This window comes from Vicugna pacos, chromosome 22, assembly GCF_048564905.1.
Source record: "Vicugna pacos chromosome 22, VicPac4, whole genome shotgun sequence".
NCBI lineage: Eukaryota > Metazoa > Chordata > Mammalia > Artiodactyla > Camelidae > Vicugna > Vicugna pacos.
This window is the reverse complement of record NC_133008.1, coordinates 23,782,166-23,806,794: the sequence shown is the minus strand read 5'-3', so window position 1 is coordinate 23,806,794 and position 24,629 is coordinate 23,782,166. Positions and strand designations below refer to the sequence as shown.

The 24,629-nt window shown below is 39.8% G+C and overlaps 1 protein-coding gene and 1 long non-coding RNA gene across 5 annotated transcripts in view; both read left to right on the top strand.

Annotated features, from left to right (window-relative positions):
• Nucleotides 1-18,016, top strand: part of LOC102528746 (adhesion G protein-coupled receptor E2) — a 32,476-nt gene extending 14,460 nt beyond the window's left edge. For 3 of the 4 annotated variants that reach the window (XM_072947508.1, XM_072947506.1, XM_072947505.1), the window contains 10 exons: nucleotides 358-465; nucleotides 656-876; nucleotides 1,061-1,240; nucleotides 3,943-4,140; nucleotides 4,416-4,651; nucleotides 9,072-9,138; nucleotides 9,405-9,496; nucleotides 10,418-10,586; nucleotides 10,672-10,782; nucleotides 13,126-18,016. In XM_072947508.1, coding sequence (XP_072803609.1) covers nucleotides 358-465; nucleotides 656-876; nucleotides 1,061-1,240; nucleotides 3,943-4,140; nucleotides 4,416-4,651; nucleotides 9,072-9,138; nucleotides 9,405-9,496; nucleotides 10,418-10,586; nucleotides 10,672-10,782; nucleotides 13,126-13,134 — 1,391 coding nt within the window. In that variant the 3' untranslated portion in view covers nucleotides 13,135-18,016. The remainder of the gene's footprint in view (nucleotides 1-357; nucleotides 466-655; nucleotides 877-1,060; nucleotides 1,241-3,942; nucleotides 4,141-4,415; nucleotides 4,652-9,071; nucleotides 9,139-9,404; nucleotides 9,497-10,417; nucleotides 10,587-10,671; nucleotides 10,783-13,125) is intronic. The other variant, XM_072947507.1, reaches the window with a different exon arrangement.
• Nucleotides 18,017-22,216: 4,200 nt separating this feature from the next.
• On the top strand, nucleotides 22,217-23,917 carry LOC140688359 (uncharacterized). The gene is made up of 3 exons (XR_012062997.1): nucleotides 22,217-22,245; nucleotides 22,887-22,935; nucleotides 23,155-23,917. It is a non-coding gene; the product is annotated as an uncharacterized lncRNA (long non-coding RNA).
• The last annotated feature ends 712 nt before the right edge of the window (nucleotides 23,918-24,629 follow it).

The window sequence follows — 24,629 nt, the reverse complement described above, 5'->3', positions numbered from 1 at the left end:
TATGTGTAATATTATAATTTATATAAAATAATGGCATCATTTGTACTATAACATACTATATGCTTATTACCAACAGTGACAGAAGCCTTAAGCACTACGACACAGCTTATCATTTTAGCTACTTGTAATAATATTCTATTTTCACTCTTGCTAAATAAGCTTGTAAAACTGTGATTGAACCAGCTTTAACTGTCATTATATCATCATTTAAAATTATCTGAATGATATTATAGAGGGAGATATTTCAATAATGGTCACAATGTAATTAAACAGATGTTCTATAAAATGGCACTATAGTGGTATCATGAGTGCAGCAGCTACAGTCACAGTTACTAATCTAACTCCCACAACTCACAGCACTGTCCCTGGAGGTGCAGGAGCAAGGAGACAGGAGTATCACCTTGATTCAGAATCAGACAAAGATGATGCTGACCTGGGATACAGTGCACGAATCCGGTGACTCAGGTAATGGCTGAGATAGGGAGAAGGTCACCGAGACTTCACAGTGGGACAAGATTCCCAAAGATGTGACAAATAAAGAACTGAAGTTTAAGGCGAAGTGTGGGATATGGTGGGTCAAAAGGAAAGAGTCCATCTGAAGAAGAGGGAGTCCTGTTGGGTATTGCAATATGTCAACCTTACCCTCGTCCTGCAGGTCCTGCAGTGGTGGGACTTATCTCCACTCCAGGGATGGGCAAGTTGCTGGCTGAGGCCCCCCTCGTCCTGGATACAGAGAAACAGGCAGCTCTGCATGAGGCACACAAGGATTTGCTGCAGGAAATCCACCCCATCCTGTTGTCAGATGTCATCTCCGCCTTTATCAGCAACAAGAACACCCAGGACCTCAGCTCCCCAGTCACCTTTGTCTTCCAACATGTGAGTCCTGGTGGGATGGAGCTGTGGGTGTGGGAGAGGACTGAGTAGTACACACAGCCTTGGGCTTCAGGGGGGCTCTCCCATGGCTGCATCATATCCCAAGGGGACCCTCCATGAGCCAGCTTTGGGTCAGCATTTCTGGGCATCAGAACCACTAGCTCACACCTACTTCCTGTTCCTATAGTCAGTGATCCCTGGGCCAAGGCAGGAAGTGTTCTGTGTCTTCTGGCAGCGTGGCCAGAATGGAAATGGTCATTGGGCCACCAAAGGCTGCAGGACGGTGGACACCAGAGACAACAGCACCACCTGCCAATGCACCCACCTCAGCGCCTTTGCCGTCCTCATGGCCCACTACGCAGTGCAGGTGAGAGCCGTCAAAGGGGCTGCCTTCAACGTCTACTGCCACGTAACGTATTCCTGCACGTGTAGCAGCTAAAAAATAGCCCCCAAATTTATTATCTCACAGTTTCTTCAAGTCAAGAAACAGGCATGCTGTAGATAGGTTGTTTGTTCAGGGTTTTACAAGTCTTTCATCTGAGGCTTGGGGTCCTCCTCTAAGCTCCCTGCTTTTTGGCAGAATTCAGTTCCTTGCAGTGGTAGGTTTGAGATCTCTTTTTCTTGTGGTCAGACAACAGGGGACCAGGCTCAGCTCCTAGGGGCTGCCTGCATTCCTTCTCACGTGGCTCTCTCCTGGGCCCTCTCAAAATGTATCACCCTTCCTGTTGGAGACCAGCAGGAGAAGCTCCCTTTCGTCAAAACTCTCTCAAACTTTGGATCTTTTTCTACAAGAATAGCTCAGATCTTTTATGGGCTCACCTGATTCGGTCAGGCCACCTAAGATAAACTCCCTCTCTTAAAGTCAAGTGATGGGGGTCTTGAAAGCCATGAGCAAAAGCTCTTCACAGCAGCACCTAGACTGGCATTTGTTTGAAAGTCTGGAAGAAGCTGGGGTAGGGACAGGGTTGCCAAATTAGAATTCTGCTTACCATAGGGGCCTTCAGGACATGGGTGCTTGGGGTTCTGCAGAATGGAAGATTCAGTGATGCCAGAGGTCAGAGCGGGCTGGGGGAGCCAGTGAGTCCAGGTGGGTTGGGAGCCATCTTTGCTTCCGCCCCTGGTCGCGTGAGCTGGTTATTTTCTCTGGATCATCAAAACCAGAGATTCATCCAGGTGCCTTTGCTAACAGATACTTACTCTGAGCGCCCACATGAAAGTAAGCATGAGAAGGATCCTAGCCAAATGGCTGGATCATAGGAGCCCCCAGCAGTTTGAACAATTCCCCCAAGGCCATGTTTCCTCCTGCTGGTCACTAGATAACACAGCGTTCATAGTTTTATTTCTACACTGTTTTATATTGATTGAAAAGTTTAAATATTTGTGTTTTTCAATTCAAACAGACTAATATAGGAAACATTGATAGTTCTCCATTTTACCCCTAACCCCAGATGCTATTTCTTTTTGCTTCAGGCAACCAATGTCAGTTTCCTCTACATTTTCCTATGGGTATTTTATATCTGTAAACAAATGCATGCATTTGTCCTTGATCCCCTTCCCTGCTTTTTTCCCTCATGCAGTGCCATTTTTCACAGCTGTACATTTTGGGTTATTTATTTATTATGCGTGAGACATCATTCTATTTTTATCCACAAAGATATTCTTCCATCATTTTTATGGCCACTTTGCCTTCTCTCACGTGAATAAGCCATAAATTACACATCAAGTCTCCCCATAGTGGGCGTTTTGTTTCTGATCATTTGCTAATATGAAGAACGTTGCAAGGACTTACATATAATTCATTATTCTTGTATTTCAGCATTCAGTTAGGATGTATACTGGGTCAAAATCAGAATTATGTGTTGGTAGAAATATTTCTATTTCCCAACTTATAGAGGCTGCATCTCTGAACGCTCCAGCATTATATGAAAGTGTGTGATCCCTCACACCCTCACTGCAAGGTATTATCCAATTTCTGGATCTTTACTCATCTGGTAGGTCAATATATCCAGGAAATGTTTTGTGTTTTTCTTATTATGAGGGGAAACGAAGATTTTTATTTAAGAGCCATTAGTATTTCTATGTCTGGAAACAATTTGTTCACATTCTTGGTCCATTTTCTATTGGCTTGGTGACGCACTTTTTAACAGATTTGGGAGGACTATTTAGACAGTAGAGAAATTAGGTTTTTGTTGTTACAGCAAAGATTCTCAAGATTTAGTATGCATCAGAATTATCTGCATGGCTTGCTATTTATTTTTTAACATTTCATTCAGAAAAAATTCAAACTTATGGGTATGTTGCAGATTGAAAACAGCGTACATACTATTCAATTGCTCTTTATCCAGATGCACTTACTTTGAGTACTTACCTCTATTTTCCTTAATGTTTGCATTTCTTTTTCTCTCCTTCTCTCTCTCTCTCCGCTAGTTACATGGAAATGGAATTCATCGTTGTTTACTTTTTTTTCATTCTCTCCATAAATTTCGGACTGTTTGCAAAAAGAGGCAGGGGAATGTGAATTTAAAGCTACCACCACTGTTGAAGTGTAGAGGTTTTCCTTCTTTAACCCAGTCCAGTTCTAAATCTGTAAGGATTAGAGACTAACCAGGAACAGGTATTGCAGGGATGAGGTGGGTGGAGTCCGTGATAGGGCGTTGATAGCTTGACATTGAGTCTCCAGGTACAGGCTCTGTCTGCAGCATCACATGATGGGGGTGGAGGATGGTGTTCAAATGGAGATTGATGCCTATGTGAACCTCTCATGGTAACACATAAGTTTAGTCATACCCAAAAGTTTAAAGGAAAATAAACTCTGCTGAGTTCTAGGGCTTGATCTTGACTAAGGATTCTCTTCAGTCTCCAGTTCTTCCAAGATCAGAATTAATCATTCAGATCCCATAAAATTCTAACATTCACAACCTGGAGAAAGTTATCCATAAACATCACAGATTTATCTTGCTCTTCCATTTCTGATTTTTCTACACCAAAAAGTAAAAATAAAAATGGTGGAAGGGTCATTACCCCAGAGCAGGAAAGTGTGACTGTGGTCTCCTCTTTGCTGGGTCCCAGGAGGAGGATCCTGCACTGGCTGTGATCACCTACGTGGGACTGAGCCTCTCTCTGCTGTGCCTCCTCCTGGCGGCCCTCACCTTCCTGCTGTGCAAAGCCATCCGGAACACCAGCACCTCGCTCCACCTGCAGCTCTCGCTGTGCCTCTTCTTGGCCCACCTTCTCTTCCTCACAGCCATTGACCAAACTCAGATCAAGGTACTTATACTGTCTCAAAAGACCCCTTGCTTTGCCCTTCCCTAGAGGATGCTGAGTTCATGAAGCCATGCTGCCTTGGACACCTTAATAAAATGCCTTGAGTTCCAGGTAAGGGTAGATGGGTAAGTAGCCAATTTCTCATTTAACTAACAGAACTCCATTGACAACTCCTTCATATACACCAGCGTTTTCCCCAGTGGCAGAGTATAGGAGAGGTCCCGGGTCTGTGCTTCACCCTGACAGCCCCTCCTGGTGACACCTCCCTCCTTCCCCAGGTGCTGTGCGCCATCGTAGCCGGCGCCTTACACTACCTCTACCTGGCCGCCTTCACCTGGATGCTGCTGGAGGGCCTGCACCTCTTCCTCACTGCGCGCAACCTGACGGTGGTCAACTACTCCGGTGTGAACAGGTTCATGAAGTGGTTTATGTTCCCTGTGGGCTACGGAGTCCCGGCTGTGATTGTGGCCATTTCTGCAGCATCCAGACCTCATCTATATGGAACACCCACCCGGTAAAAGCAAATTTTCACTGTCTTTACCTTCTTCAGCATGACCGTGGTATTACAGAACGAACAGCATTTGATTATGCCAGAGCATAATATATAGAGAGATGCTAAGTTACAATCCCCAGGGCATCTTTCTGGTGGAAGATGACAATAATTAAGAAGAACATCTTCAATCTGTGTCCTTCAAATAGCAAAGATGAAATCAAAAGAAATATTTAGGACATCATGTAGAAAAATCTAACCTTCTTCTTTATCCTAATTCTATAGGATGTTCCAATTTTTCACTTATAATAGAGCCAATTTAAGTGATCAAAGTAATAGATTGTATTCTAGTTAAGATTTACATGGTACTTTGTGCCAGGCACTCTTGTTACCATTTTTACACGTGTTGATTCAATTAAACTTCACATCAATACCATGAAGTCGATACTGTGATTTGCCCCGTTTTGCAGATGAGTAAAGTGAAGCACAAATAGTTTAAGTAAATATCCACAGTGCACAGCTAGAAAGTAGCCAAGCTGGGATTCAACTCAAATTCCGGGACTCAAGTTCCTTAGCTTGTACCCTTTTGTTTTCAGCTTTTAATATTAGGTTAATATTTTTACATTTTTATTGAAATATATTTCACATAGTATAAAATTCACATATTTATCAAAATTCAAAATTTATCTGTCTTCTTCTTCTCCTTCTTTCCTCCTCCTCCTCCTTCTCCTTCTCTTCTCCCCCTTCCCCTTCTCCTTCCCCTTCTTCCCCTTCGTCTTCCCCTTCGTCTTCCCCTTCTTCTTCCCTTTCCTCTTCCCCTTCCTCTTCCCCTTCTTCTTTCCCTTCCCCTTCTCCTTCCCCTTCTTCTTCCCCTTCGTCTTCCCCTTCTTCTTCCCTTTCCTCATCCCCTTCCTCTTCCTCTTCTTCTTCCCCTTCCCTTTCTCCTTCTCCTTCTCCTCCTTCTCCCTCTCCGTCTGTTTGGTTTTTTTGTTTTTTTTTTGCTAATGCTTAGGATGCCATATATAAGAAACCATTGCCTAACCCAAGGGCACAAATACTCCAGTTTTTTTCTTTTAGAAGCTTTATACTTGTAGGTATTACAATTATGGCTATGATAGCTGTTGAGTTGATTTTTGTGCATGGTGTGAGGCAGGGGGCCTAATTTCGTTCTTTTGCATGTGGACACCTAGTTTTTCCAACATCATGTGTTGAAAATTCTTTTACCTCATTGAATTGTCTTAGCATCCTTGTTGAAAATCAGTTGACCATTCCGACTGGTTGCTTAGGAGAATCTTTAATTTCTACACATTTATAAAATTCACAAATCTTCTTCAGTTGTGAACCTGTAATTTTATTCATTTGTGGTTAGAAAAACTAGTTTGTATGATTTCAGTCCTTTTAATTTTATTGAGGCCTCTTTTAATGCTCTGTCCTATCCTAAAGAATGTTTCTCATGCACTTGGGAAGAATGTGCATTTTTCTGTTTTTGAGTGGAATATTCCATAGGTGTCTGTTTTTGTTGTTACAGCAACAAAAATCTGTTAGATCTGTTAGATCTCCTCAGTTATTGTGTTAAGTATTCTATTTCTTTGTTGATCTTATGCCTTGCTTATCTGCTTTGCACTCTTTTACAAAGCTATCTGTGTGAGAAAGCACACCGTCAAACTTCAGGAAGTTTATGTAACCATCTGCACTTTTGATTCCTGATTCTACAAATTCTCAAGGTCATCCAGAGATGAGAAACTTCTCCTTATTTTCCCCGCAGGGTTTCCCTGAGCATGGGCACATGTTTGTGCATCCTTAGATTTCCGGAACTATTTCAGAGATTTTCAAAATTCCCTGTGATCCTTTGGTTCTTCAGTATTTCCTTCTAAATTCCCAGACAAGTTCTTTTAAAAAAATTTTTTTTTTAAATTTTATTGAGTTATAGTCAGTTTACAATGTTGTGTCAATTTCTAGTGTACAGCACAATTTTTCAGTCATACATGAATGTATGCATATTCATTTTCACATTCTTTTTCACCATGAGCTACCACAAGATCTTGTGTATACTTCCCTCTGTGCTATACAGTATAAACTTGTTTATCTATTCTGTACATATGTGTTAGTATCTACAAATTTCAAACTCCCATCCTGTCCCTTCCCACCCACCTCCCTCCTGGCAACCACAAGTCTGCATTCTATGCCTATGAGACCCAACAAGTTCTTGGTGACTCCACCTGAAACTACAGCTTTTTGTGCAGCCAGAGATGTGACAATAGTTTGCTGTTGTTTCAGTAATGCCCTCCCTAAGGGTAGGCTCATTGGTCCTCACTTTCAGAGCTCTCAGTCGAATCAAATTGCCACCAAATCTGGAGAATAAAGAATTCCTAAAGAGAGCTAAAGGATTGGAAAAAATATTGACTGTGCTCTGGGGATGGTGATGCTTTTAACGGAGCTCACAAAATAGTCAGATCTCTTTCTTGTCCGCAGTGCTACCAACTTTTGGTTGCTGTAGCACTAAACTGGGGAGAGAAGGAGTGGAAATGGCTCCAAGTTATAATATCACAGATTCCTTCCTTCCCAGTTATTGAGGCTCCATAGTTTCCCTTGGATTAACTATTTTTAGTTTGTTCTGTGGCTTTGGGTCATTGCCAGGATTTTGAAATGGTTGGTTTTAGCTGTTTTGCTTGTATGTTTGTCATTTTAGGAGGAGAGCACATTTATCAACATCCTCACTCTTCCATTCGGGAAGTCAATCTCCCAGAATTTGCACTCTTAACCATAACATGCCATTAAAGTTTATGTTCAGCTGTACCATTTCCAGGTGTCCTTCTTGGGCACTTAATTTCCTTCTTGCTTACATCTTCCTCATTGTGTACTGTATTGTCCTGAAATGTCTCACTGCACTCTCCGTTGTCCTGAAATGTCTTGCTTCACTCTCTACTTTCCCCTAATGTTGGATCAAGTGAATTTTGTCACTGTCTATCCTTCAAACTTTGAGCAATAGACATAAGCTCTTTATGGCTCAGTTACCGTTACTCAATAAGAGAACTTCTGCTTTTGACTGTGGTTAAAATTTAATTGAGTAGCTCAACAAGAAACGACAAATAACGTCATACACAAATGGACAAAAGATTTGAATAGACATCTTCCCAAGCATATGTAAATGACCAATACATGAATGAAGGGATTCTCAACATAGTTAGTCATTAGGAAAATGCAAATTAAAAGCCACAAAATGAGATATCACTTAGCATCCATTTGATTAAATGATTAAAATAAAAAAGACTGACAATAAAAAGTGTTTGAAAGGATGTGGGAATATTAGAATGCCCAGACATTGCTGGTTGGAATGAAATTGCAGCCACTTGTAGAAAACAGTTTGACAGTTTCTCAAGAGGTTTAACATACAGCTACCACATGACCCAGCAATTCCACTCTTAGGTATATGCCCAAAATAGATGAAAATATATGTCCACACAGAAACTTACATGAATACTCACAACAGCATTATTCAAAATAGCCCCAAACTGGAAACAAACAAAATGTAGCCTAGCCATACAATGGAATATTGTTCAGCCATTAAAAATATTTTTTAGCTGTAACGACATGCTACAACATGGATGAACCTTAAAAACATTATGTTAAGTGAAAGAATCCAGTCACAGAAGACCACATATTGTATGATTTCATTTATGTGAAATATCCAGAATAGGCAAATCCATAGAGACAGAAAGTAGATTAACGGTGTCCTGGGGCTAAGGCTGGGGGTTAGGTGTATGGAAATAGGAATGAGGAGTGACTGCTAATCTAAAAGAAGTTTCTTTCTGAAGAGGTGAAAATGTTTTAAAGTTAGATTTTGGTGATGGTTGCACAGCTCTCTGAATATACTAAAGATTGCTGAACTGTACAATTTTAATGGGTGAATTTCTTGGTATGTGATGTGTATCTCAGTAAATCCATAAAATTAAAAACAAACCCCAAAAACTCAGTGGAGGGGTTTTGCTGCTGTTAAAAAGGAAATTAAACTGAATAGTGCAAGAAAAGTCCTTGAAGATATTTTAGGTTCACAGGACTCTCAAAAACTAACACATTTACAGACATCTTCCCTGCTTCAACACTGTTTGTCTCAGTAACATGCACACATTGTTCATATCTCAGCTAAAATATAATTTCCTTTGGGAATCTTCTCTAATCAAAACTAAGCATGCCATTCGAGGATACATTCTCATGGCCTCTGCCCTCCCTTTTTTTTTGCCGTCACTGTGTTTCCAGTTGTGTCTCGTAATGACGTGAGATTTGTGGGGCTTAAGACTGTGTTTACTCTCTTCACCACTGTATCTTCAGAGCCAACCACAGACCCTGTGACAGAAGAGACACTCAATATTTGTTGATGAATGAATGAATTAACATAATTGTTCAAGTTCCCTAAGGGCTATTTTTCATTCTCTCCCTTGCTCAGCTGCTGGCTCCACTCAGAAAAGGGATTTAAATGGGGTTTCCTTGGACCAGTCTGTGCCATCTTCTCTGTGAGTGATGAAATCAAAGCGTCCTTAACGCTCATCTGAGGGTCATCAGAAGAGCAGAATTATAAGCAGGGTTGGGGGAGGGGGGCAGGAGCAGGAATGTTTCCGGGCTGTTATGGGTTTGGGTTGGTTTTCTAAGACTGTTCCTAAAACTACACACTCAAACACTATTACTAGACATGGAAACTACTTCAGTATGGAATTGATGTTGGACAGGCTGGATAATGGATTGAACTTTTATTCAATAAACATTTTGTGGTTTCCTGAAGGTCAATTTAGCTCTCTTTCTGATGACTCTCTGGATTTTGAAAAGCAAACTCTCTTCCCTCAACAGTGATGTGTCCACCCTCCAGAACACAAGGTAAGATGGAGAAGAGGCTGACAAGTCTGCAGATGTGTGGTCCCGAGAGCAAAGCTGTGTGCCTGAGCATTTCCCCATGTCCCTTCTCAGGGTCTTCTGAGGGGACCTGGAGTAAAACAGAGGCAGCTGTCCTATGGCAGCCAGTTCTGATTCAGTGGTATGCTGTGTCCATTTCTCATCCCAGCTTGTGACTCCCTCAGCAACAGGAAGAATTGACATTAGTTGATAAATATTCTTTGGACTTTCGTCAGCAGTCTCATGGCAAAAACACAAAGAACAATTATGTTCCCGTGAAGTACTTAGAAAAATCTGTGACCGCTCCCACAATCCAGTACATGTTCACACCCTACCCTCAATTTAGGCTCTTTCTCACCCCTCTTCCGTTCTTTCTCTGGGGAAAAAAATCCTAGTGAATGTCCAGTCTTCTAGGAGGCTTGGGCATCCTTTGCTCCAGGAAGCCTTGTGCATATTTGGTGCTATTTCTTTCATGTTTCTATCATCCTTTCCAAATTTTGCATGTTTCTGTTCAGTTGTATTAGTCAATTGAATGGACGGTGAGCTTTATGACAATAGAAATCTCACCTTTGTTATTTTTAATACCTGGACCCCAGCACAGGGAATGATACATGGTACCTCTTTAGTAATGTTGGTTGAACGAAATTAGGGAGCATCATAAAATTTCTGCAACTTACATTATGAAGTGTCATTACCCTCTTCAGTCCAAATTAAGATGCCATTCTGGACCTGAATGACATTTCTACTGTGGAGAATCATTAACAGTAAAGACCAAAGCTGATCACAACTCAGTCTGAGAACTCATTGCCAACAGGGGAAGGAAGGAGCGTCCATGGGGTGAAGATGAGTTTGGCTTGACTGTGTTGCTCTGGGCACATCGTGAATTTCCTTTATCCTCCTACCCAGGATGCTGACATTTAAAGCAACAGCTCAGCTCTTCATCTTGGGCTGCACGTGGTGTCTGGGAATCCTGCAGGTGGGACCAGCTGCCCACGTCATGGCCTACCTCTTCACCATCATCAACAGCCTGCAGGGCGTCTTCATCTTCCTGGTGTACTGCCTCCTCAGCCAGCAGGTACCATGGTCTGATTCCCACTGAGGACTCTTTCTATCCTCAGTCCTGTCAGTGAGCTGACCCAGAGCGGGTTTTGCCTTTGCAGGTCCGGGAGCAATGGAGGAAGTGGTTTAAAGGGAGCAAGAAAACCAAAGCTGAGTCTGAGAAATACATGCTATCCAGTGGGGACACGTCTGATGCCTGCAGACGCAGTGGGGTAAGATCATGGATTGCCCCCGGAGCACTTCGGTAACTGATCCCCTTGGGCAGCACATGCCTATCACACTGAACAACTGGATGTAAAGCAGGTGATGTCCTAGGGTGTCTCACACTTAGTTTACTCCTTGACTCATTAACCATTGGCCATGGACTCAGTTTAAAAGTTTGTTTAACATTTTATTTTGCTCTCACTCCTTAGGGAACTGTGCCCAAGTTGACTCATGTATCAACACTCTTATTGAACACCTGCTGTGTGCCGTGCATGGTTAACTCAATAAGCAAGAATCAATGATCTGAAGTGGTGATGCACATTCTACTCAGAGCCACATTATCTGATCCTTTTTCTCTACACCTCCCTTTATCTCACATTCACTCAGCTGCACCCCTCAAAAATGCAAAACTGGGGGAAGATTATGTACTTATTTATGCACTAAACAGAAATGTACTAGCTGGTATTTTAGACTTTCTTAACAAGGCTACCTGATATTTTTGGTATCCTCTACCCACTGCAAAACTGGTAAGGAAAAGCGGTAATGACATGGGATAACTCATGACAATGATTACTGAGAACCAACGCTTACTGGTTTAGACTTACAAACTCCTTTTACCTATGTTTTCTCACTTCTTTCATCTGCTATTTAAATCCCTTGAGTCTACCTTCCAATTTAAAGGAGCCTACTTTGTTGCCTGCATTTTCTCTCATTACCTCGTCCACCCAACCTCCATAACCACCGGTTCTACCACTGAGTCTTCTGTATCCTCCCTCTTTCTGAGAAATGTTCTCACCACCTATTGCACAGAGAAAAATCAAAGTTACCACCATTACACTTTGTGAACTCCATGCCATCAAACCGTAGCAAACATCAGCCTGCATCCTCTCCACGTTGTATCATTGACACAACTTTCCCTCTCTCTGAAGACAGTGCTTCCACCTGCACTTTGGATCCCATCATTCATGCCTTATCAATGGCCTTTACATTATTGTTCACACATTCTCCCTCTCCTTCTCTCTCTCTCTCTCTCTCCCCTTCCTCCTTCCTTCCCTCATCTCAACAGTATTCTTCCCATAGTTCTCTTCTATCTTACAAACATGTACTACTTGGCCTTCTTGTAGTTACCAGCCAAGAGTTGACTTTCCTTTTTGTGTCCATTTCCTTGCCTTAAACTCACTCCTTCCACCCATGCACATACGGCTTCTTTCCCCCATCATTCCACCAAAGCAAATGTCTCTTAGACTGACAATGATCTCCATTCCCCAAAAATTTCTTTCAGAAACTTCTGATTGTTGATCATTCCTTTCTCATGAAACAATCCATCCTTATCCCCTCTAGATGCTGTGTCTATCTTCCATTCTCTCTTGCTTTTCACTCTTTGTCTCCTTTGTAGCTCTGTCCAATGGATTGGTTCCAGAACAACTTCAGTTCCCTTTCTTCCCTCCCAGGCAATGATATTCATTCCTTAGATTCAGTCATCATCTAGATACAAATGATGGCCATGAATGTTTCTTTGCCTCTGACTTCTCTGAGATCTAGGGGAGTGCTTGACACCTTTGGTGTTTCAAAGTCTTCCTCAACACAGTCTTCCAGTATAAGGCTTGCAGTCTTTACCCTAATCCAACCCCATCCCCCTCAGTCTGCATGATACCACGTTCATCCTGTGGCACAAGTTTGGAACCTGAAAGTTACTGGTACATTGTAATTTATAAGCACAACATTTGTAAGCTTCTTGAGTAGAGATAAGCATGTGAAGTTACACAACATTTGTAAGCTTCTTGAGTAGAGATAAGCATGCGAATTACCCTGAGCTTCCTGTAGACCTAGAAATAAATAACTCAGATGGGGGATGGTAAGTATAGGGGGGAAAAGAATTTAATGCTTCTTCCTTTACATCCAAGGTGATTAACAGTAGATAACAATTCCAACCTTTTATAATTTTCCACCTGCCCTCTTTTATGACTGACTCCATGCAGAAAGCAACACTTCACAAATTCTGAAGCAGAGGGATCAGGACATATGTTTTGAAACAGATAGATAATATTTTGTAGTACATTTAGTTGCTCTTATATTCTGTAACTTGGGAGTTTAGGAAATGGAGGGAGATAGGACTTCTGAGAAAGACCAGGGGCTGCCAAAATGCAGTCTGATATGGTCTTTTGATCTTTCCCTGACAAGTCAGTCTGGCAAGGAAATTTTGTGATTAAAAGCTTCTTAAATTTCTTATTTCTTTTTTCAAAGGAAAATTTCTAGGTTATCTTTCTATAGTCTTATATATCATTTTTAAAATATTGTATTTCCAGATTAATTAAAAGAGATATTTTGAACTATGTCCTCTTATCCCATAGGAAATCTGAAGTGTTATTCTTTGCGCTATTAAGAGAGAAAAAAGACTTTGTCACGTGTTTTTCAAGAAATTCATCATGTGAGCAATGTGAGTGATGTCACGGTGGACATGTTTGCTACTCAATTCCTGCAAAACCTGGACTTCTTCTGTGCCCCACAGTGTGCTCAGAAAACTTTCGACGTATCAAAGGCCAGCTGTGGTTCAATTCTTCTACCATGTTGGGTAAAGCCCTTTGCTGAAGCCTCTCCTTCCTACAAAGACTCTTCCAGATGCTGAAACTCTATGAGCAGGAAAACCAGCCTCAAGGGATTTTCGTATGAAAAACATCCAACAGCATGAGGGTGCTCACACCATAGTCCGGATTTTTAAATTCCTTTATTCTGTTTTCTATGGGTTTAATTATTTGCTCACTCAAAAATATTGATTACTCACCATATCCAAGGGAGAGATCAAGAGAGACACAGGTCCTGTCTTCATGGAGCTTTCAGGGAGAAAAACTGTAGATTCCAGTCTGGGCCTGAAGGCTGAGGTGAAATATGAGAAACTGGAATGTGTTGTAAAAGAAGGTCATGAAGTATGGAAAGGGGCAAGGATTTGGGGGAGGAATTGTGATAGCTTTGATATGGAGTAGAGTGTCTTGGGGAGACAGAGGAGGGCTTGAAGGGCTGGTTACCTAGTAGGGATCAGGGGGCCAGGTGAGGGGCTGAGAGGCTGCTGCTGGAATGGGGATATGAAAGAGTGTGGAGAGAATGGGCAAGGTTGGGCAGATATGTGGGACCAGGGAGGGAAATAGGAGATGGGCATTTGGATGGAGTCAGAGTGTTCTCAGTGCTCTTTGGCAGCTGAGGACAGGGGTGATCCTGGGATTGGTGAAAATAAGTGGACCAGGGAGATTAGAATGGGAGATTAAATGGGGCAATGAGGGGATGGGCAAGAGAGTTTTGGACAGGCTGGGTGACTGCAGACTTAGGCAGGATTAGGAAGGTAAAATTAAGAAAATAGTGTGATGGCTTCAGGACAGAGTAGGGAGCGTGTGGAGAAAGGGACTGAGAAGTAGCGAGAAGTGGGAAAAACTTGGAGGACCCAGGTGAAGGGACCAGTCTTAGAAGCTTTTCCAAGAAAAGAGAAGGAAAAGGAGCACTGTGCCCACTGCTCTTGTCTCTGCTCCCTCATTCATGGGCAGGTGTGCCATATAACGTCTTTGCGCAACCACTGCTTGTTTCATACAATATTGATTCCTTATTCAGAGGAAACACTGGGTGTTTTTCTGATTTTGAAGGAAATGCAGGGAAAATGCAGAATATTTGAAAACATCTGGAAAAACTAAATGCCAGGAATCGCACACTGAAAAAAATCTTGGTTAACTTGATGTGCATTTTTCTCTTTGTCTCTCTCTCTCTCCCATTTTGGGGACGTTTTTGTCATCCACATTCAGATGTGTACACTTGACACTTATCCATTGAGGTACATTTGATTTTCATCCGTTGCTTGTTGTTCTGAATCCAAAGAGTATGGCTTGGAGCTGGCCCAAGAGGTGTCCACTAATGACAACTACCGCTGCCTGAGAACTAACCACTGGGAGTGTGAAACCCTTTGAATTAAGTAAATGTTCTCCAATTTCAGGCACTCCTCTGACAGTATCATGAATTTTGCAATATATGATGTCTGTTGTCCCATTTATGTTTAACTTGACTCTCAGCTTCTTCCTCTCCTCCTTCTCCTTCTCCTTCTCCTTCTCCTTCTCCTTCTTCTTCTTCTTCTTCTTCTTCTTCTTCTTCTTCTTCTTCTTCTTCTTCTTCTTTCTTCTTCTTTCTTCTTCTTCTTCTTCTTCTTCTTCTTCTTCTTCTTCTTCTTCTTCTTCTTCTTCTTCTTCTTCTTCTTCTTCTTCTTCTTCTTCTTCTTCTTCTTCTTCTTCTTCTTCTTCTTCTTCTTCTTCTTCTTCTTCTTCTTCTTCTTCTTCTTCTTCTTTTCTTCTTCTTCTCCTTGTCCTCCTCCTCCTCCTCCTCCTTCTTCTTCTTCTTCCTCCTCCTCTTCTTCTTCCTCTTCTCCTCCTCCTCGTCTTCCTTCTTTTTTACTTAGCACTGCCAATATCTCAAGGATTGTATTTTGGAAAGAATTTTTAAAATTGTGCGTATTTTATTCATCATACTCTCCTCAATTATTACTGAGGTCCATTTATTGTGCAATTGCCAATTCAGATTTCTCTTTCACCAGATTTCTGGCTCCACAGCAGTAAGAACTATGTCCATTTTACCTCCCCATTGGATATCTCGTGTCAAGCATAGTGCCTGACTCATGATAAGAGCTCAATTGTTATTTATTAAATGACCAAGTAGATTATTTCATACATTAAACAACTCTATGAGCAAAGTACTCTTTTTATACCCATTTGAGAGATCAAGAAAATGAGACTTAAGGACATGAACTTAATTTGCCCATGGTCATATAGCTAGTAAGTATCTGAGCCAAGATGTGTTCCCAGTTGTAGATACACTTAAAGACCAATGCTCAAAAAATGCTACCATACTGAAATAATGCCTAAAAGGGGGTTGGTGAGAGATGAACTTGGAAGGTCTGCTTGGAGTGGTATTTGGAAGGAATCTCAATATACTGGGAAAAAGAGAAGGAGTTTGACTTTATGCCGCCTGCCTTACAAAGTGATCTGAAGCTTTAAGACGAGAAAGTGACATCACTTCCCCACAAAAATATTTGTACTTTGGAGGATTGTTGTTTTTGTGGAGCGAGATTTGAGTAAAATAAAGTCTGGGAAATATTATTTTCTTGTTCTCAAAACCCAGAGATGAAGCCATCCTTTATGGGTGAGAATCATAAAAGTCAGGATATGAGTATCAGTAGTCATAGGCAAAAGTAATTCTCCACATTCATGGGTCTCTTTATTTCTTTTTAGTAAATTAATGACTTATTGTTTTTATTTTTAATTGCACAAGAAATATATAACGTTTTTTCTTGTAAATCATTTAACATCTATAGAAATCTAGCTTCTTCTCACATCCCATTTCTGAGCCAACTCTCATTCACAGACACACACACCAAGTCATTCTTTGTATAGGTATCTGCTGTCTGTAATTTTATTTCTATCCTTCTAGTCATTATATATATGTACATATATATCCATGCATGATACAGCAATGGGTTCATATTATGTATATAATTTGGAGTTTATCTGTCACATATAACTTACACACAACTGCGGATGTTGCCTAGCAGGACTGTACCATGTTCACTTCCTATTAGTGAACATTTGGGTTGCCTCCTAACTGTAAACATTTTGATATAGAAGTTGCATATTTGACATTTTGCTGGACATTTGAGTCAAGCGTACAGTTCCTGAATGTGGCTCTCGTAATGGAAGAGAATGAGGTCTGTTCTCTGAGATCATTCACGTGCTGTGCCAGCAGTTAGGGAACCATCTGAAATGGCCCAGACAGGAAATATTTTCAGCTTTGTAGGCCATACAGTCTTGGTCACAATGACTCAGCTCTGTGGTTGTTGCAAAGAAGCAGGCATGGACAAAACATCAGTGGGTGGGCATGGCTTGGCTGTGTGCCAATAAAATTTAAAGATGATTAAAAGAAATGAGAAGATATCTTGTGCTCTTGGATTAGAAGAACCAATAGTATTAAAATGACCAAAGTAATCTATAGATTTAAAGCAATCCTTATTAAGATACCTATGACATTTTTCACACAACTAGACAAAATTCTAAAATTTGTGTGGAACCACAAGAGACCCAAATAGCCAAAACAATCTTGAGAAAAAAGAACAAAGCTGAAGGTGTCACAGTCTCTGACTTCAGACTATGTTACAAAGCTAAATTGATCAAAACAGATGATACTGGCACAAAAACAGACACACAGAGCAATGGAACAGAATAGAGAGCCCAGAAATAAACCCACACACTACAAAGGAGGCAAAAATACACAATCAGGAAAGACAGTTTCTTCAGTAAGTGGTGAGTGATAACTGGACAACTACATGTCCAAGAATTAAAGTAGAACTTTTCTCACATCATATACAAAAAACCTCAAAATGGATTAAAGACCTAAATGTAAGATCAAAAACCATAAATCTCCTAGAAGAAATATAGGCAATACACTCTTTGACATGTCTTAGCAATATTTTTTGAATATGTCTCTTTAGGCAAGGGAAACAGAAGAAAAATTAAATAAATGGAACTACATAATACTAAAAAGCTTTTGCACAGGGAAGGAAACTATTGACAAAACAAAAAGGCCATATTGAGTGGGAGAAGATATTTCAAGTGACATATCTTCTGCTATGGAAAACAGTATGGAGTTTCCTGAAAGAGTGAAAATAGAACTACTATATGATTCAGCCATTCCACTCCTGGGTATGTATCTGAAGAATATGAAAACACTAATGCAGAAAGATAGATGCACCCCAATGTTCACAGTAGCATACTTGCAGTAACCAAGATAAGGAAGCAACTTAAGTATCCCTGGATAAAGAAGATGTGTTAAATATATGTGCGGGAATATTACTCAGCCATAACAAAGAATGAAAATTTGCCATTTGCAGCAACATGGATGGACCTGAAGAGTACTATGCTTAGTGAAGTAAGCCAGATAGAGAAAGAAAAATAGTGTATGTTATCACATGTATGTGTAATCTAAAAAGGGAAATCAATAAATGAATACAACAAAAGAGAAACAGACTCATGAATACAGAGGGCAAATTAGTGGCCACCAGTGGCTAGAGGGCTGGTAGGAGGGGCAAGAAGCGGGGAGAGGATTAAGGGGGCATGGAATAAATAAGATACAAGGATTTAATGTATAGCACAGTGAATATAACCAATATTTTGTAATAACTTTAAATGAAGTATAATCTATAAAAAGATTGAATCACTGTTGAACACCTGAAACTAATATAATATTATAAATAAACTATACTTCATTAAGATTTTTTCTATTAATTTTATTGAGATAAAATTGACATACAGCACCATATATAGTTGTGTATAGCATAATAATTTTACTTACATGCATCATTAAATTGTTATCACAATGAGTTTTGTAAACATCTATCTCCTCATAGAGATACAAAATTAAAGAATTAGAAAATTGTTTTTCCTTGTGATGAGAACTCTTAGGATTTGCTCTCTTAATAAATTTCCTACGTAACATACGGCAGTATTAAAGATATTTATCATGTAAACATCACAACCCTAAAACTTATTTATCTTATAAGTGGAAGTTATACCTTTTAACCACTTTCATCCGATTCTCCCTCCTCCCACCCTCTGCCTCTGGTAACAACAAACCTAATCTTCCTATAGTTTGTTTTTGAAGTATATTTGACCTACAAGACTATGTTGGTTCCTGTTACACAATATAGTGTTGCAATATTTCTGTGCATTTCCAAATGATGTGTCTTAGGTGAGTAAACAGCAAAGGCTGAGCAGTGCTTCAGCTGAAGTCAGTACAAACTGAATTTCCCATCTCTGAAACACAATAAGGGTGTGGTGGGAGGTGAGTCTGGGATTACTGCTTGGGACATTGTTTTGTGGTGTTTTGGGGAGGAACCGTGTTCAGGGGGTTTGTGCGTCGAGAAAAGTCCTGAATACTGTCTGCTTCAGGAAGTAGCTACACATTTTCAAGCCATGAAGTGAAGATAGCATATTCATATTTGGGGGTGACTAAGTTTGGTTTATGCTTTCTCTGTACCCTGCTCCAAAGGATCTTGTATACCTTGTGGAGAAAAGTGGTTTCCAGGGGGAGACATAGCAAGCAGAGTAACGGTATAGAAAATACAAACACACCAAAAAGTGTAAATTGCCCCCACAATTCAGACAGGAAGTTCCCTCTAGAGGTGAACACTTCCAAGTGAGAAGTGGATAGATACCCACTTATGTGGGTTTCATTCTTTTTGCCTTGTAACATCTTAGAATTTTGTTTTTCTTTTTCAAATCACAAAATATGAATATTCTTTGTGAAAACACTTAAGCAATGAGTGTTTGCAGCAAAAGAGGAAACAATTTCCCTAACCCACAGCTGACTCCTCCAATACACAGGCATATGTGGGCGTGGATTTTTTTTCTCGTTTACAAGAGTACTGATGATTTACACTTTGTTATGTACCCATTAACTTCTTAAAATGTTTATCTTCATGCATTTATGCATCAATATATTAAAAAAATCTGGTATCAAACCATGTGTAGGATTCTGTGACTAGCGCTATACACATGAAAACACTCCTTTTAAAGTACATATTCCTTTGGGTTTTTCCCCTAGAACTATATATTTTCCTATTGTAGTCAAACTCTGGTTTGTTTGACTGCTCCTTATTGGTAAATATTTTAGTTTTAAAGGAGAATTTCCAATTTGAAGTGGATGCAGATTAATGATTTGATAGATACAGGGACTTGATATTGAGAATGGAGGAGGGTAAAGACCCCAGACCTGCCTGTGAAAGACTTGAGCTATTCTTCTCATGTGCAGAAAATAAGGCCCATGGTCAACTCCAGAATACAGGGCTTCAGTGTTGGGAGGCAGGAGAAGCTGAATGGCTTAGGAGAGAATTATCCTTAAGGGCCAGGGAGAGAGTGAGCTTCTGTAGACTCCTATCGTATGGTTCCATCTCCACCCACAGCATCATGGCCCTCACACTGGGTGAGAGCTGTGGCTCCCTGCAATCACACATATAAGGCCTGGGGCAGCTGTGCCCCAGAGCTGCCTGTGTTCCCAGACTACTGCTCCTCCTTATAAATGTGAGCATTGTAATTTTTCCTTTATTTCACTTTGATCTCCATGTCAAAACAAAAATGAGTAGATCCTGAGAACACCGGAATTATTTATCCAAACATTGCAGAAGACATCTTTTATTCTTTATACAATTTATTGTGAAGTACACACTCAGTGCTTCTGTTGTAATTTTAAATAACCCACCACAATGAGAGATTCTGCTAGATGTCTCCTTGAGCCCTGTTCCAATCCAGTGCACTCAGCAGAAATCTTATCTATTAAGAATTAGACCAGGGGGGTAGAGGGTGGGAAGGGATAGACTGGGATTTCAAAATTGTAGAATAGATAAACAAGATTACACTGTATAGCACAGGGAAATATACACAAAATGTTATGATAAATCACAGAGAAAAAAATGTGACAATGAGTGTGTATATGTCCATGAATGACTGAAAAATTGTGCTGAACACTGGAATTTGACACAACATTGTAAAATGATTATAAATCAATAAAAAATGTTAAAAAAAAAGAATTAGGTGTGTATTCTTTCTTATGAACTCAAAGCAGAACTTGTAACCTTTTAATCACATGTGTAATAATATGTTCTTGTAAAAATCTCTCAGATATTATAAAAGAGATGACCAAATCTTTAACTACTGTGTCCAAATTTAGGTTCTTGACTTTGTAGCTATAGAGTACACAGTGTCTTATTATCATAAGAATCAGCTCACGACTGTGCACTCTGCATTGTTTTACTTGGCTGTTCCTGAAGAAACTTGAGCCTGTGTAATTAAGATTCCCTGCACCCTGAGCTCCACTTTATTCTAGTGTTACCTTGTTATCTTGTGGTTGTTGCTGGGTGATCATGCCAGGGATTTTTTTTTTTCTTATTGTTCTATTTTCAGTTGTAGATCTGCCCACTGGGGCTGCATCTCTGAGAGGTTCTCTTCACATTCTTGCCACTCCCTCAGAGATTTTATATTCTTGTGACTTTCCACACTTGACCCTTAGCAATTAATTTAAAAAATTGATGAATTCCTCTTAATCATTTTTGTAGCCGCCAGATCATTGTTTTCTGGGCTTTGCCACTTATGAGCCAGTGTTCCTGATGGTCTCTCCACGGATGGTCCTGTCTTTTCTTAGACTTGAGTCTACTTTGCTGTTTGTTACCACAGCTCCCTACGGGTCCAAGAAAATGAATGATTTTGTAGTTTGTGTTGATATTCTTACTCTTAGGTTGTGGGTGATACTTGTTTACACTTTCTAGTTCCCTGGAGGAAGTGGAAATCCCCTTTATTTTCTTCTAAGATTTTAATAATTTTGTTTCATTTAAAAATTTTAGATTTAAATCCATCACCATATAGCCATACAAATTCATATATTTATAAGGTATCTATTTTCAAAGTTGGTTTTGTGTAGAAAAAAGGCATTTTCTGTACATCCAAAAGTTCATGAGTGTATATGTGTGTGTATATGTGTATGTATATATATATATATATATATAATTAATGCATTAACAAATAATATATTTATTTCATTTTACAATAGCTTTTATTTATAATTTTTAAACATGGATACGTGGAGAGAATCTGGAACAAGTAAACAATAAAAACATACAGCCTGTATCTAGAGTCAACAATTATTATCATAGTGCCACATTAAAAAACTTTCTCAATGTATACACACACACACACACACACACACGTACGTTTTCCTGCTAATACTTAATTTTCAGTGGTCACAATGTAGCACTTCATTCTTCAATACGTCATCATCAAGCATTGAAGAATTTAAGGAATATGCTCTACGTAACTACAATACTATTGCCATGGCCAAGAAAATCAACAATTTCATACTAAGTTTAAATATCTGTGACATGTTCAAAGTATCCAATTGTCTCTCAAATATTTTCATAGGTGTATATCTGAACCAGAGTCCTACTAAAATTGGCATTGAATTTGTTCTGTCACTTTTGTCACCTTGATCTAGAGTAGACTTAGTCACTTTTTACAGTGATAGAAGAGTCCAGGACAACTCGCTTGTCATCTCCCCCGTGTTCTGGATTTGCCTGATTGTTTGCTCATGATGTCATTTAACTTGTGCTTCTTTCCCTTGTTTTTCAAGTATCCTGAAGGTCAGGTGTGAAAGAACAAGTGGCAGTAAGCGTTTTCCAGAAAGGGCCAAGTGGTAACCATTCCTGTCTTTGTGGCCTTGCAGTCTCTTCCACAAGCACTCAGCTTGACACTGTAGCCTGAAAGCAGCCATGGGCAAGGGCTTACTGAATGGGTGTGGCTATGAAGCAATAATAAGAGTTTGTTTACAAGAGCAGGCAGCTTCCTGAATTTGGCCTGCAGGTTATAGTTTGCCAACCTTTGTTGTAACGGATGGGTGAGATTTAGGTTAGGCCAATTTGCCAAAAATTCTTTATTTAGCACAAATGGAATGTTGTAACTTCACGTCTTAGCAGGAGATACATGATGTCAGGCTGACCACTATTGATAATGTTAAGCTTGATCTTTAGTTCTTTGGCGGCTGTCTGATCTGCATATTGTAAATGCACACTTTGGCCCTGGAATTAATCAGTAATGTCTTAGAAGATTCTTTGGCACTGTGGGACTAGCCTGTTCACCAGTGCTTTTAGTGGCCATTTACTGGATATTGAAAAATTATGACTGTTTAATTCTATCATTTCTTCTATGTTTATTGGCCAATATTTTAAGTATCACTGTGGACTTACGGATATTTTAAATGTAATATGTTATGGTTATTTACAGTTATTTTCCATTTTGTTCAGAGTGATACAAATGTGGTCAGTGGGAGTCCATAGGACATTTCTGAAATCTACTGGATTTAGATCTTGCTTAGATCATATGCTGAGGATGAGATAATATGTTATATACATAAATAAAACCTAAAAAAATGCAGTAGCAATACACACTGTTTTACCCAGCTCAGCTCATAGAATGTAAGGATGTAGAGACTTTATTTACAGGGTTCTGGTTTTACTCTAACTGAGAAAGCATTTTTTTTTATGTGTAAGCTCTGTGAAATCAGAACCTGGATCTGTCTTAATCTGAGTGCAACACATGGTAAGTAATAGAATATATTTTTCTAATGAACGGGTTAGTAATCGTTAGAAATAGAGAGTGAAGAAGTTGAAGCACATATTTATGGAGACCAACTGTCCTAATTTGCTAGTAATTCAGGTGTTTCCGAGGACATAAACCAGGAAAATCTTGAGAAACTGTATTAGTTGTTTACCTTACATGCAGGTATTTGACCGTCCTTTCTTTTTATGGTATTTTAAGATGGTCCTCTGTGACTCGATCTTCTTTTTATATATCTTCACCTTGAGGAATTTCTTTGTCAAAAAAGAAGATGAAGCGGATGATATAACCCCAGGCAACTGGGGACCTGGATCACAGCTCCTTGGCAATGCTGATAGTGAGGTGAGCATTACCACATGGATCAGAAAACCAAAATTCTCCAGCAACTGGATGTCAAACATTCCTGCACACTTCCTTCCACAATGGTCCCATGATGAGCTACTTGTGATAAATGTGAAGAAGTATTTTTAAAAACTTAAAAAAAAAAGACTTTTTCACCAATGATGATATTTCAGAATTTTCCTCATCATCTGGGCTGCAAGGTCATCTGGTTTAGCTATTAATTTAATTATCCTGAGAAGGAATGTGTAAAAAATGATACTGTGTTAAAAAGTGCAAGACTTTTACACTAAGTATGAAAAACTGTCAAAAGACATCCAACGAAACCTAAGGAAATGGAATAACAGCCCATGTTCATGGATTGGAGGACCATATAGTTAAATGGTGGTATTCCCCAAAGTGACCAACAGATTCAATACAATCCTTATCAGTATCTCAGGTAATTTTTTTCCTCAGAAATTGATAAGCACATCTTAGAGTTTAGGGACTTCAAGGGGTCCACAAGAATTGAAACAAAAAATAGAGAACAGGACTTCTCCAAAATTACAAATGCTTGTGCATCAAAGAACACTACCAAGAAAATAAAATGTCAACTCCTGGAATGGGAGAAATGACTTACAAATCATGTATCTGGCAAGAATATGTATTCCGAATATAGAATTTGTATAACTTAGCAATAAAAATAAAATGAATCAATACAAATAGGGAAAGGATTTGAACTGATATTTCCCCAAAGAAGATATGTAAAAGGTTAAGTAATTGGGAAATCAAGAGTATTGGGAATCAAATGTAGGTGCAGGGATTAGTCTTAAAGGGTAGCAAGCACATTTTGTCTCTCTGTGGTAATAAGATGAGAGAGGAGAGAATGAACCAGATGCCAAATGACTGGCATTTTTGCAAACAGAAAGTTAACCTTGTTTCATCCTGCTGAGTTGATTTTCTCTGTGAAGAAGTTGGTAGGAACATCTCCTGGGACAAGGAAAGAGTTAGAAGGAAGGGATATTCAAGGAGTGAATATTTTTGGAAGAGGCAGGTGTAGAGGTTGGAATAGCAAGTGGATGAGGAAAATGCAGAAGGCTTGACAGGCAGGGTGCTGGGCTCATGAGTGATGGGAGGAAAGAATCTGCTGAAGTCCTTGCACAATTCATGTAGACCCCATAGATCTCACTTTTCTTTCAGCTATCAAATAGGAACATAATAATACTTACCTCCAAGTGCTGATATGAAGAACACATGAACAAAAAATATGAGAAAAGTTTTTGTAAGCTGGAAAATACAAATGCTTGGTATGATTCACATTGCCAGGATCTCTCCTATGCACCCTGTGATTCTCCTGC